This window comes from Ciconia boyciana, chromosome 32, assembly GCF_034638445.1.
Source record: "Ciconia boyciana chromosome 32, ASM3463844v1, whole genome shotgun sequence".
NCBI lineage: Eukaryota > Metazoa > Chordata > Aves > Ciconiiformes > Ciconiidae > Ciconia > Ciconia boyciana.
In genome coordinates this window covers 219898-234126 of record NC_132965.1, presented here as the reverse complement: position 1 = coordinate 234126, position 14229 = coordinate 219898, and the positions used below count along the sequence as shown (strand labels likewise).

The 14229-nt window shown below is 68.4% G+C and overlaps 2 protein-coding genes across 2 annotated transcripts; one reads left to right on the top strand and one right to left on the bottom strand.

Moving 5' to 3' along the window:
- Positions 1-275: 275 nt before the first annotated feature.
- Positions 276-1424, bottom strand: TMEM256 (transmembrane protein 256). The gene is made up of 4 exons (XM_072848660.1): positions 1312-1424; positions 1145-1182; positions 996-1076; positions 276-915 (listed from the first exon to the last, which is right to left on the bottom strand). Exons 1-4 carry the CDS (start codon positions 1394-1396, stop codon positions 772-774), a joined length of 348 nt encoding a protein of 115 aa, XP_072704761.1. The 5' UTR covers positions 1397-1424; the 3' UTR covers positions 276-771.
- Positions 1425-3475: 2051 nt separating this feature from the next.
- On the top strand, positions 3476-12229 carry LOC140645344 (neuroligin-2-like). The gene is given in 7 exon segments (XM_072848706.1): positions 3476-3728; positions 6588-6644; positions 7461-7610; positions 8629-8814; positions 9192-9981; positions 11371-11989; positions 11991-12229. Coding segments are annotated over 7 exon segments (2121 nt in total). The 5' UTR covers positions 3476-3622; the 3' UTR covers positions 12204-12229.
- The last annotated feature ends 2000 nt before the right edge of the window (positions 12230-14229 follow it).

Here is a 14229-nt window from a genome sequence, read left to right as displayed (position 1 = left end):
GGATCTATGGGACTGTGGGGCATCTGTGGGGAGTTATGGGGGGGCCCTATAGGGATTCTGTGGGGCTGGGAGGGTTTATGGGGGGGTTATATAGGGGATCTATGGGGCTGGGAGGGGTCTGTGGGGCTGGAAGGGGTCCCAGAGGGGATCTATGGGGCTGGCAGGGGTCTGTGGGGCTGGAAGGGGTCCCAGAGGGGATCTATGGGGCTGGAAGGGGTCTGCGCCCCCCCCACCCCAGGCGCCTGGGTCCCCTTATGACATCATGGAGGCGGAGCCGAAACTCGATCGTTTATTGGCCGGCAAGGTTGAGGGAGGGGGCAGCCTCGCAGCCAATCGGCAGCCGCACCTATGCGACGCTGCTGGCTCCAGTCCCTCTGGTTGGCTGTTCGCCCAGCCAATGGGGAGGGGGAAGCGGGGGAGCCAGCTAGCCATTGGCTGTCGCCCAGCAACAGCCACGACGTCAGCAAGCTCAGAATCCCCGTGGCCCGCTACGGTCTTGCCACAGCCAATCAGAAAACCAGGAGACAGACACCCCCTCGTCCTCATTGGCTGCTGCCTGCACCGCTACGGCCCAATCAGGCGCACAGGCAGCCCTCCGCCCCTATTGGCCAGCAGCTCGACCAATAGGAGGGGCGGGCTGGGAGAAGCGCCACCTCTTAAAGGGGCAACGTCCGCGGCGGGTGGGGGGGACCGGCCCGGCCCGGCCGCCCGGTTCCCCCCGGAGCGGGGCGTGGGGTCCCGCCGGGCGCCGCCGCCGAGGGGCCGGGCCCCTCAGAGGGCCAGGGCCCCCCAGCCCAGGATGAGGAGGGTCCCCCCCAGGGGGGCGGCGCGGTTGAGGCCGGGGTCCCCGCTCAGGCCGTGGTAGTAGAGGGGGAGGCAGAAGAGGCCGATGCCGGCGCAGAGCAGGGACCCGGCCTGGGGGGGGGGGAACACGGACACGAGTGGAAATCAGAGAGGGGTCTGCCGGGGGGAGGGGAGGGGACACGCACACGCACCAGGGCGGGGCGGCGGCAGTGGGGGGCGGCCAGCAGCGCCAGGCTGTGCAGGAGGTGGTACCGGTTCGCCGTCTCGTAGAGCTGGGGGAGGAGCACAGTGAAGGGGGGAGGGAGACCCAGGCGTCCGGGACACCCCTCCCCCAGCTCACCTCCTTCTGGTACTCGTCCCGGTCGCTGCGGCGGAGGCCTGAGGTGGGGGGATGGGGGTCAGTCACGGGCCGGTAACGACCCCCGGTTCCCTCAGACCCCCGCCCCGGTGTCCGTGTCCCCCTCCCCCGGTCCCGGTGTCCCGCGTGTCCGTCCCCCCCGGCCCCACCGTGGGCCCCGTAGGCCGCAGCCGCCATCGCGGCGGCGCCGCTGAGGGCCCCGACCCTCGCCCACGCTCGCGCCGCTCCCGCCATCGCCCCTCGCTTCCGCTTCCGGCCACGCCCACACCCCCCATACACACACACACACACACACACACGCACCGGCGCGTCCCGCCCCTTCCCCGCTCGCTCATTGGCGAAACGCCGCGTCGCTCCGGCGGCGAACGGCCAATGGGAGCGCGGAGGACGGACCCGCCTCCCGTCGGCAGGTGAGGGAGGGCAGAGCGCCCCCTGCCGGCCGCGGCGGGACACACACCCCCCCCGGGACCCCCCCGGGGGGGACCCAGGCGTCCAGGACCGCCCCCCCCAGCCGTGTTCCCCCACAGGGGACCCCACAACTGCCCTCCCCTCCCCCCGCGGTGTTTACTGTAGGGTCGCCCCGCAGCAGCGCCCCCGCGGCCTGGCGGTGCCACGGAGCATCCCCTCCCCCCCCCCGCAGGGGACCCAGGAATGGGGTGCGCCCACCCCCCCCAGAGGACCCAGGCGTCCGGGTGTCGCACGCCCCTCCCCCGCAGGGGACCCGGTCGCCCGGGACTCCCCATCCCCCGGGGTCCCGGGCGGCCGGGCCGGGCGGTACCGGGGGCGGTGCGGGGGGGAGGGGCCGGCCCGGTCCGGCGCCGCCCCCGGAGGCGGCTCCCGGTTCCCGCAGCCGCTCCCGGCGGGAGGGACCAAGGCGGCCGCTCCCGGCTCGGCTCGGCCCGGCCCCGCCCGCCGCCATGGCCCGGCCCCGGCCCCGGTACCGGCCCGGCCCCCCGCCCCCGCCGATAGGCCCGGCCCCGGCCCAGGTAGGCACCGACCCCCGAACGGCCGGGTCCCCCGGGTGGGGGAGGGGAGGGATGGGGTTGGGGGGAGGGGCCGCTCGGATGCCCGGGATGGACGGAGGGATGGATGGGGGAGGGGGGCGCTCGGGGAGGGGGGATGGGGGCCCGGCCGGCTGGGTCCGCGCTGGGGTGGGGGTGGGGAGCGCTGGGACGCCGGGGTCCTCGGGATGGGGGGATGGATGGGGGAGAGGGGGGCGGCTCGGCCGCCGGGGTCCCCGCCTGGATGGCGCGGGGGGGATGGGGGGCAGCCCGGAGGCCTGGGCCCCCCGCGGGTCCCCAAATGGGGGGTGGAAGCGGGGGAGGCGCCGTGTGCGAGGCCTGGGGGGTTGGGGGCCCGGGTCCGCGACCGGCACCGAACGGGGGGCGGGGGCTGTCGGTGGGGCAGGGGCGGCCCCGGCCGCCGGGGTCCCCGGGGGGGAGCGTTCGCCGGGACCCCCGTCCTCCGGGTGCCCAGGCCGCGAGGGGGGCGGGATGCCGGCCGGAACTCCGGTTGCCAGGGCGACGCTCCGGGCTCCGTTGCCACGGCAACGCCGGGGGACCCACATGCCCCCCCACCCCCTAATAGCGGTTCGGGGGGGCGGGGTCCCTGGGGGTGTTTGTGGCTCTGGGGGTGGGGGTCCCCGGGGGGTTTGGGGTCCCCGGGGGTCGCAGCCCCAACTAACGGATCCTTCTGGTTCTTCTTCTCTCCCCCGCCGCCCCCCCCCGGTCCATCCCTCTCCCCTCCCCCTTCCCATCATCCCTCTGTGCGTCCGTGTGTCCCCCCGTCCGTCTGTCCGTCACCCCCATCCATCCTCCTCGTCCCCCACCCCGTCCACTCCCCCGCCCCGGCTGTGCCCCCCATGACCCCCCACCCCCCATACCCCAACACCCCCTGTGCCCCCCATGTCCCCCCATGACCCCACCCCGCCCCATGTCCCCCCATGACCCCCCATCTCCCCTGTACCCCGATGTCCCCCCCCGTGTCCCCCACCCCCCGTACCCCAACACCCCCTCCGCCCCCCCAGCCCCACCATGGCGCACCCCTCCCCAGCACCCCGTAGCCCACCCGTCCCCCGCCGCCCCCACCCCGCCCCCGCCATGCCGCCCCGCCGCTGGCGCTGGCCCTGGCCCTGGCGCTCTGGGCCCCCCCCGGCGCCCCCCAACCGCCGCCGCCCCCCCAGCCGCCGCCGCCGCCGCCGGGGGTGGGGACCCCCCCCCCGACCCCCGCTTCCCGGTGGTGCCCACCCAGTACGGGCGGCTGCGGGGGGCTCGCCGGGACCTCAGCAACGAGCTGCTGGGGCCGGTTCAGGCTTTTTTGGGGGTGCCCTACGCCGCCCCCCCCCTGGGCCCCCGCCGCTGGGCCCCCCCCGAAGCGCCGGCCGCTTGGGGCGGGGTGCGGGACGCCACCGCCTTCGCCCCCGCCTGCCCCCAAAACCTGCGGGGGGGCCCCCCCCCCCTCATGCTGCCCCTCTGGCTCAGCGACAACCTGGAGGCGGCCGGGGCCTACGTGGCGGCGCAGAGCGAGGACTGTCTGTACCTCAACCTCTACGTCCCCACCGAGGACGGTACGGCCGGGCGGGGCAGGGCGGGGCAGGGCGGGGCGGCTGGGAGGGGCGGGGAGGGGCAGGGATGCAGAGGGAGGGGTGGGATGGGGAGGGGAGGACGGCCTCGACCTCAACCTGTAGGTCCCTATGGAGGGCGGTAGGGTGGGCGGGGCCAAGGAGGGGTGGGCGGGGCCAGGTGGGGCAGGGGGAGGGGCTAGAAGGGGCGCAGAGGGGTGGGGAGGGGCAAGGATGCAGGGGAGGGGCAGGGATGGGGAGGGCGAGGACGGCCTCGACCTCAACCTGTAGGTCCCTATGGAGGATGGTGGAGTGGGCGGGGCCAAGCAGGGGTGGGCGGGGCCAGGTGGGGCAGGGGGAGGGGCTAGAAGGGGCGGGGAGGGGCAGGGATGGGGAGGGCGAGGGCGGCCTCGACCTCAGCCTCTGCGCCCCATTGGAGGACAGTAGGGATGGGCAGGGCCAGGCAGGGATGGGCGGGGCAAGGTGGGGCGGGGCAGGGCGGGGCACGAGGGAAGGGCCGGCCCTGCCCCGGCGAGGGAGGAAACGGGGAGGAAAAGGAAGGAATTGGGCAAATCTGGGGAGGAACGGAATGGGGAAATGGGGGGAGGGGGAAATTGGGTAAAATGGCGGGGCAGGGGGCGGGGGAGGGTCAAGGGGCGGCTCTGCCCCAAAACCTTGGTACCCACTGGGGGTGGGAAATGGGGTGAAAAATCGGGGATTTGGGTGAAATGGGGTGGAAAGGGGGGAGGGGCAGCCTCCGCCGCAGCCCCTGGCGCCAGCCAAGGGTGGTAAAACGGGGTGAAAGACCGGGGAAATGGGCAAAATTGGGCTGAAAAACAGGGCAATTAGAAAACGGGGCAAAATCCAGCAAAAATGGGCAAAAAATGGTGGGAAAGCGGGAGAAGGGGGGGGTGGGCTCTGCCCCGGCCGCTGTGCGCCCCCCGGGGCGGTGAACGGGGGGAAAACCAGAGGAAACGGGCGAAATGGGGTGGAAAAGGGGGAAATTGGGAAACGGGGTGAAAACCAGCGGGTTTGGGCAAAATCGGGCGAATTGGGGGCTGGGGAACGGGGCAAGGTGGGGGTGGGGACGACGGCCCCCGCCGTGGCCGGACGCCGGGGTCCCCCGCCCGGCCCCTCCCCCCGGACGCCTGGGTCCCTGCTCCTGGCCGGGTCCCTGTGCTGGAGCAGCCCCGCCACCGGTGCCATCGCCCCCGCGTCCGTCTGTCCCCACCATCCCCGCGTCCATCCCCGCGTCCATCCGTCCGTCCCCGCGTCCATCCGTCCGTCCCCGCGTCCTCCATCCACCCCTGCGTCCATCCCAACGTCCATCTGTCCGTCCCTGCGTCCTCCACCATCCCAACGTCCATCCCAACGTCCATCCCTACGTCCATCCGTCCATCCCAACGTCCTCCACCACCCCAACCTTCATCCCTGTCTCCTCCACCATCCCAGCGTCCGTCCCTGCGTCCCCCGTCCATCCCAATGTCCATCCCAACGTCCATCCGTCCATCCCTGCGTCTTCCATCCATCCCAACGTCCATCCCTACATCTTACGTCCATCCCAACGTCCATCTGTCCATCCCAACATTCATCCCAGCGTCCATCCGTCCATCCCTGCCTCCTCCACCATCCCAACGTCCATCCCTACGTCCATCCCTACGTCCATCCCTACGTCCATCCATCCATCCCTGCGTCTTCCATCCATCCTAACGTCCATCCCTACATCTTACGTCCATCCCAACGTCCATCTGTCCATCCCAACGTTCATCCCAGCGTCCATCCGTCCATCCCTGCCTCCTCCACCATCCCAGCATCCATCCCAACGTCCATCTGTCCATCCCAACGTCCTCCACCACCCCAACCTTCATCCCTGCCTCCTCCACCATCCCAGCGTCCGTCCCTGCGTCCCCTGTCCATCCCAACGTCCATCCCAATGTCCATCCGTCCATCCCTGCGTCCCCCATCCATCCCAACGTCCATCCCTACGTCCATCCCTACGTCCATCCCAACGTCCTCCACCACCCCAACCTTCATCCCTGCCTCCTCCACCATCCCAGCGTCCATCCCTGCATCCCCCATCCATCCCGACGTCCATCCCGATGTCCATCCGTCCATCCCTGCGTCCTCCACCATCCCAACGTCCATCCCTGCATCTTCCATCCGTCCCAACGTCCATCCCAACATCCATCCCAATGTCCATCCGTCCATCCCTGTGTCCTCCACCATCCCAATGTCCATCCATCCGTCCCTACATCCTCCACCATCCCAAGGTCCATCCCTGTCTCCTCCACCATCCCAACCTTCATCCCTTTGTCCCCCGTCCATCCCTACGTCCATCCCTACGTCCATCCCAATGTCCATCCATCCATCACTGCGTCTTCCATCCATCCCAGCGTCCATCCCTACGTCCATCCGTCCATCCCAACGTCCTCCACCACCCCAACCTTCATCCCTGCCTCCTCCACCATCCCAGCATCCGTCCCTGCATCCCCCGTCCATCCCGACGTCCATCCCGATGTCCATCCGTCCATCCCTGCGTCCTCCACCGTCCCAACGTCCATCCCTGCGCCCCCCGTCCATCCCAACGTCCATCCCGACGTCCATCCATCCCTCTGTCCGTCCGTCCATCCCTCCTTCCACCACCCCCGGCCCCATTTTTGGGCCCCCCCCGGTTCTTGCCCCATTTTACCGGGCCTCCGCCCGCTTGGATTTTTCTGCTCTTTCCCCCGTTTTGGGGGCAGGAAGTTTTTTTTTCTTTTTTAATTATTTTTTGCCTTTTCCCCCGCCCCCCCTCGCCCCTCCCCCGCCCCGTTTTCGCTCCTTTTGGCCCCCCCAATTTTTCCTCCTTTTCTTCCCTTGGTCCAGGTTTGCTCGCGAAAAAGCGCGAGGACGGCGCGGCCGGCGGCCCCCCCCCGGACGCAGGTAGTTTTGGTGCATGTTCCTCCGGTTTTGGGCAAATTTTTTTTTGGTTCTTTCGGGTTTTTTGGGTTTTTTTCCCCCCTTCTCCCCTCCTCCTCCCCCCCTTTTCTTTCTTTCTTCCCGGGGCCGCGGGTCCCCCTCCCCTCCCCCATGCTTTTGGGGGTTGCCCCCCTTTTTGGCTGCCTGTTTTGGTTCTTTTTCTCTTTTTTTGGTGTTTTTTTGTTTTTGTTTTTGCTGGTTTTGCTTCTTTTCGGGGGGTTTGGGGGTGATTTTTTTGGTTTTTTGGTGTTTTGGTGGTTTTTTTGGTGGTTTTTGGTTTTTTTTTGGACACGCCCCCTCTCCCCCCCCCGCCCCCCCCATCCCGGACGCCGGGGTCCCCCCTGGTCCCATCCCGTGTCCCCCCCCACCCCCCCAGCCCAGGGTCCCCCCCGCTCATCTTCGTTAAAGCAGCGTTAATGAGGCCCCGTTGCCGCAGCGACGGAGGTGACCTAGAAACGAAGCGATGGGGGGGGCACATCGCCATGGAAACAGGCCGGGGGGCCCCCCCAGTGACCCCCAACTCCTGACCTCGCCCCTCCCCCCCCAAAGCTCCAGCCTGTGACCTCTGACCCCAGCTGTCACCTCTGACACCCCCCCCCCAGCACTGGGGTGAGGGGGGGGTCCCCAAAGTGACATGGGGGGGGATGTGGGGGTCCCCAAGGGGGTCCCTGGTGCTTTGGGGGTCCCCAAGGGGGTCCCCAAGGGGGTCCCCGTGGTGCCAGGGATGTCCCCAGGGTGTCCCCAGACCTGGGGGTGCCCCTGACCCCCCACCCCCCCCAGACATCCGGGACAGCGGGAAGAAGCCGGTGATGCTCTTCCTCCACGGCGGCTCCTACATGGAGGGGACGGGGAACATGTTCGATGGCAGCGTGCTGGCGGCCTACGGCAACGTCATCGTCGTCACCATGAACTACCGCCTGGGCGTCCTCGGTATGGGGGGCAACCTCGGGGACATGGGTTGGACGTGGGGACATGGTGGACACCATGGAGAACCTCCCTGGGGTCGTGGGTTGGGCGTGGGGACATGGGGACACCATGGAGAACCTCCCTGGGGACATGGGTTGGGCATGGGAACATGGTGGACACCATGGAGAACGTCCTTGAGGACATGGGTAGGGTGTGAAGATACGGGGACACCATGGAGAACCTCCCTGGGGTCATGGGTTGTGCGCGGGGACATGGGGACACCATGGAGAACGCCCTTGAGGACATGGGTAGGGTGTGAAGATACGGGGACACCATGGAGAACCTCCCTGGGGTCATGGGTTGTGCGCGGGGACATGGGGACACCATGGAGAACGTCCTTGAGGACATGGGTAGGGTGTGGGGACATGGGGACACCATGGAGAACCTCCTTGGAGACATGAGTTGGGCATGGGGACAAGAGGACACCATGGAGAAGCTCCTTGAGGACATGGGTTGGGCATGGGGACATGGGGACACCATAGAGAACCTCTTTGGGGACATGGGCCAGGCATGGGGACATGGGGACACCATGGAGAACCTCCCTGGGGACAAGGGAACCACCTTGGGGACATGGGTTGGGTGTGGTGATATGGGGGACACCATGGAGAACCTCCTTGGGGACATGGGTAGGGTGTGGGGACATGGGGACATGATGGAGAACCTCCTTGGGGACATGGCTTGGACATGGGGACACCATGGAGAACGTCCTTGGGGACATGAGTAGCGTGTAGGGACATGGGGACACCATGGAGAACCACCTTGGGGTCATGGGTAGGGCATGGGGACATGGGGACACCACGGAGAACCTCCCTGGGGACATGGGTTGGACATGGGGACACCATGGAGAACCTCCCTGGGGACAAGGGAACCACCTCGGGGGCATGGGTTGGGCATGGGGACATGGGGGACACCATGGGCTACTGCTTTGATGACCTGGTCCACGGGGGGGGACATCTCCCCACACGTCCCTGTGTCCCCGCAGGCTTCCTGAGCACGGGGGACCAGGCGGCAAAGGGCAACTACGGGCTCCTGGACCAGATCCAGGCGCTGCGGTGGCTCAACGAGAACGTGGGGCACTTTGGGGGTGACCCCCAGCGCATCACCATCTTCGGCTCTGGCGCTGGCGCCGCCTGCGTCAGCCTCCTCATCCTCTCCCACCACTCTGAAGGTATCTTCCCCCCCTTCCCAGAGGCCCCCCACATCACACTGGGCACCCCAAATCCTCCAGGAGCCCCCCCAGATCGCCCTGTGGACCCCAAATCCCTCCTGGAATACCCTGAATCCCCTGGTGGGACTCCATCCCCACGTCCCCACCACGGCCCCATGTCCGTACAGCCTGGTGGGACTCCATCCCCACGTCCCCACCACAGCCCCATGTCCGTACAGCCTGGTGGGACTCCATCCCCACGTCCCCACCACAGCCCCATGTCCGTACAGCCTGGTGGGACTCCATCCCCACGTCCCCACCACGGCCCCATGTCCGTACAGCCTGGTGGGACTCCATCCCCACGTCCCCCCGCTCTGGCTGACGCCCAGGTCCCACAGGTCTCTTCCAGAAGGCCATCGCGCAGAGCGGGACGGCCATCTCCAGCTGGTCGGTGAACTACCAGCCGCTGAAGTACACGCGGCTGCTGGCGGCCAAGGTGGGCTGCGAACGGGCGGACACGGGGGCGGCGGTGGAGTGCCTACGACGTCAACCCTTCCGCGCCTTGGTGGACCAGGACGTCCAACCCGCCCGCTACCACGTGGCCTTCGGGCCGGTGGTGGACGGTGACGTGGTGCCCGATGACCCCGAGATCCTGATGCAACAGGGCGAGTTCCTCAACTACGACATCCTCATCGGCGTCAACCAGGGCGAGGGGTTGAAGTTCGTGGAGGACTCGCTGGAGAGCGAGGACGGCATCTCCGCCTCCTACTTTGACTTCACCGTCTCCAACTTTGTGGACAACCTCTACGGTTACCCCGAGGGGAAGGACATCCTGCGGGAGACCATCAAGTTCATGTACACGGATTGGGCCGACCGGGACAACGGGGAGATGAGGCGTAAGACGTTGCTGGCCCTCTTCACCGACCACCAATGGGTGGCCCCGGCAGTGGCCACGGCCAAGCTCCATGCCGAGTACCAGTCGCCCGTCTACTTCTACACCTTCTACCACCACTGCCAGACGGACGCGCGGCCCGAGTGGGCGGACGCGGCCCATGGGGATGAGATCCCCTACGTCTTCGGGGTGCCCATGGTGGGCGCCACCGACCTCTTCCCCTGCAACTTCTCCAAGAACGACGTGATGCTCAGCGCCGTTGTCATGACCTACTGGACCAACTTTGCCAAGACCGGGTGGGTGGGGACACTGCGGGGGTGGGGGAATGGAGGCGTGTCCCTGCATCCTGGTGGGACTCCATCCCCACGTCCCCACCACGTCCCTGCACCCTGATGGGACTCCATCCCCACGTCCCCACCACGTCCCTGCGTCCTGGTGGGACTCCATCCCCACGTCCCCACCACGTCCCTGCATCCTGGTGGGACTCCATCTCCACGTCCCCACCACGTCCCTGCATCCTAGTGGGACTCTATCTCCATGTCCCCACCACGTTCCTGCATCCTGGTGGGACTCCATCCCCACGTCCCCACCACGTCCCTGCATCCTGGTGAGACTCCATCCCCACGTCCCCACCACATCCCTGCATCCTGGTGGGACTCCATCTCCATGTCCCCACCACGTCCCTGCACCCTGGTGAGACTCCATCCCCACGTCCCCACCACGTTCCTGCATCCTGGTGGGACTCCATCTCCACGTCCCCACCATGTCCCTGCATCCTGGTGGGACTCCATCCCCACGTCCCCACCACGTTCCTGCACCCTGGTGGGACTCCATCCCCACGTCCCCACCCCATCAAGGGGAATGAGGACATGGAGGATGCGGACATGGGGGGACAGGAGGATGGGGATGTGGGGACATGGGGACAGAGGGGGACATGGGGAATGGAGACAGGGGTGGATGGAAACGGGGATGTCTGTGTGGTTGGGTGGGTGGGTAGCTGGTTGAGTGGATGGGTGGATGGGTAGTTGGGTGGGTGGTTGGGTGGATGAGTGGTTGGTTGGGTGGGTGCTTGGTTGGGTGGGTAGTTGGTTGAGTGGATGGGTAGTTGGGTGGGTGGTTGGGTGGGTGGATGGGTGGTTGGTTGAGTGGATGGGTGGGTGGTTGGGTGGGTGGGTGGTTGGTTGAGTGGTTGGGTGGTTGAGTGGGTGGGTGGATGGGTGGGTGGGTGGTTGGGTGGGTGGGTGGTTGGTTGAGTGGGTGGTTGGTTGAGTGGATGGGTAGTTGGGTGGGTGGGTGGTTGGTTGAGTGGTTGGGTGGTTGAGTGGTTGGGTGGATGGTTGGGTGGGTGGTTGGGTGGGTGGATGGGTGGTTGGTTGAGTGGGTGGTTGGTTGAGTGGGTGGGTGGTTGAGTGGGTGGGTGGGTAGTTGGTTGAGTGGATGGGTAGTTGGGTGGGTGGGTGGGTAGTTGGTTGAGTGGATGGGTGGTTGGTTGAGTGGGTGGGTGGTTGAGTGGGTGGGAGGATGGGTGGTTGGTTGAGTGGGTGGGAGGATGGGTGGTTGGTTGGATGCACAGGGGGATGGATGATGGGATGGATGGACGGACGGACGGATGGATGGACGGAGGGGTGGACAGATGAAGCTCCCTCCAGGTCTGATCACCATCTCCACCCCTCCCCCCCCCGCAGGGACCCCAACCAGCCGGTACCGCAGGACACCAAGTTCATCCACACGAAGCCCAACCGCTTCGAGGAGGTGGTGTGGACCCGCTTCGACGGGAAGGACAAGCGCTACCTCCACATCGGCCTCAAGCCCCGCGTCCGCGACCACTACCGGGCCAACAAGGTGGCCTTCTGGCTGGAGCTCGTCCCCCACCTCCACAACCTCCACCAGCTCCCCCACGCCTCCACCACCACCCGCCTGCCCCCGCCCGCCGGCGCCGGACCCCCTCGCCGTGCCCCCGCCACCCGCCGACCCCCCGCCCCTTCCCCGCCGCCCCCCGAGGAAGAGGAGGAACCCGACGGGGGGGGTCGCCGCCGCTTCGCCCCCTTCCCCGGGGACTCGCGGGACTACTCCACCGAGCTGAGCGTCACCGTGGCGGTGGGGGCCTCCCTCCTCTTCCTCAACATCCTGGCCTTCGCCGCCCTCTACTACAAGCGGGACAAGCGCCCTCCCGAAGGACGGGGGGGTCCCCGGCGCCTCAGCCCCCCCCCGACCCGGGGGGCCCCCAACGATCTCTTGGGTCACGGGGGGGCGGAGGAGGAGTTGGTCTCGCTGCAGCTGAAGCACCCTGAGAGGGGGTGGGGGTGGGGGGTGGGGACCCCCGAAGCCTCCCTACGCCCCCCGCCGGACCCCGGACTACACCCTGGCCTTGCGGCGAGCCCCCGAGGACGTCCCGCTCATGACACCCAACACCATCACCATGGTGCCGGGGGGGTTGCCCGCCCTGCACCCCTTCGGACCCCCTTCCCCCGGCCACAACAGCACCCTGCCCCACCCCCACTCCACCACCCGCGTATAGTCGGCTCAGCCCCACCCCCACCCCCCACCCCCGGATGCCGGGGACCCCCCCGAGCTAGAGGACCCCTCCCCCACCTTGGGGAGGGGAGCGGAGGGGGGCCCACCCGGATGACCCCCTCCCCCACTTGTGTCCCCGCCCGAACGCCTGGGTCCGCTCAAGAGGTAATGGGGACCCCCATCCCCCCCCGGGCGGACGCTGAAGACGCATGGGGACCCCCCCGGATGCCTGGGTCCCCCGAAGACGCATGGGAAACCGCCCTCCCTCCCCCACCCGGGCGCCCGGGTCCCCCGAAGACACAATGGGGGGACACGACCCCACCCCCGGACGCCTGGGTCCCCCGCAGGGGTGTTGGGGGTCACCCCATCACCTGTATCCCCGGGGGAGGGGCACCCCGGATGCCTGGGTCCCCGGGTGGGGCACTTTGGGGGTGTCCCCCCGCCCCCCGCCGCCGCCCCCGTCACCGTTGCATGTTCCCGACCCGGCGGCGGGAAATGAGTCAAAACCCGCGAAAACGAGGAAAAACCGAGGCCCAGCGGGGGAGGGGCGATGCCACCCTCCCGTGACCCCCCGTGTCCCCTGGGGGGTGGGCCTGGCTCCCCTCCCCCCTTTCCCCCGCCCCCCCTTTTCTTTCTTTCGCGCTTTCTGTACAAAGAAAATTGTGCCAAACGCAGCAGTTTTGGGGTTCGGGGGCCCCCAGCCCCTCCCCGCTGCCCCCTCCCCGTGCCAAGATGGCGGCCGGCGCCACCCGAGATGGCTGACGGGGACCGCGAGATGGCTGCCGCCGCCCGGCCGCTCGTCGCGGCGACCTCGAGCATCGCCCCGGTAGGCCGGTTGTCCGTGGCGACCTCGAGGAAGGGGTGACCACCGGACCGGTTGCCACGGCGACCACATCACCGAGCCGGTCACCGTGGTGACCTCGTCACCGGGCCGGTCGCTGCGGCGACCTCGAGGAAGGGGGTATCACCGGACCGGTTGCCACGGCGACCTCATCACTGGGCCGGTCACCGTGGTGACCTCGTCACCAGGGCGGTCGCCGTGGTGACCTGGAGTATGGGGGTACCACCGGGCTGGTTGCCGGGGCGACCTCGTCACTAGGCCGGTCACCACGGCGACCTCATCCGTGGCCTTTGACCTCGGCCCCAGCCCGCTGCCGTGGCAACCGAGCATCTCCACGACGACCGCGGCCTACGGACACCGGCACCCCAGCCAACCACCGGCCTGTTGCCATGACGACCCCAGCCCAGCTCCCGGTGACGGATGCCACGGCGATGTCACCGGTTGCCATGGCGCCCGCAGCCCCCCCCCACCCCCCACCCCGAGAGCATCTATTTTTATTCCCGGGGGGCCGCGGGGGGGGTGGGGCGGGGAGCGGGAGGGCGTGGCCTCGGGAAGGGCGGGGCCTCGGGAGGGGTGGGGCGGGGGGGCGGCCCCGGGGGCGTTTTTAAGAAAAAAAAACTACAAAAAAGAGAAAAAAAAACCCCAAGCAGCGGCTGTGTTTCCTGCCGGTCCCGCGAGCGCCCCTCGGTACCGCCCCGGAGCCCCCCGGGGGCGCCGCGTCCTGCCGCCGCCGCGAGGGGGCGCTCGCACCAGCGACGGGGTCGCCATGGGAACGGGGATGTTCTCCCCGCCCCCTGGGTACCGCCGCGCTGCCATTGGCTGCGTCGCGCCCTTTGGCGCCCCCCGGCGGACACGAGCGGCGCAGTCACAGAGTGGCGGGGGGGGGCCCGGGGCACCGGGGGTGCGCTGGGGCGATACTGGGAGCAAACTGGGCAAACTGGGATGCGCCGGGGCGATACTGGGGATGCAGCGGGGCGATACTGGGAGCAAACTGGGCAAACTGGGATGCAGCGGGGCGATACTGGGGATGCGCTGGGACTATACTGGGAGTAAACTGGGCAAACTGGGATGCGCCGGGGCGATATTGGGGATGCAGCGGGGCGATACTGGGAGCAAACTGGGCAAACTGGGATGCGCCGGGGCGATACTGGGGATGCAGCGGGGCGATACTGGGAGCAAACTGGGCAAA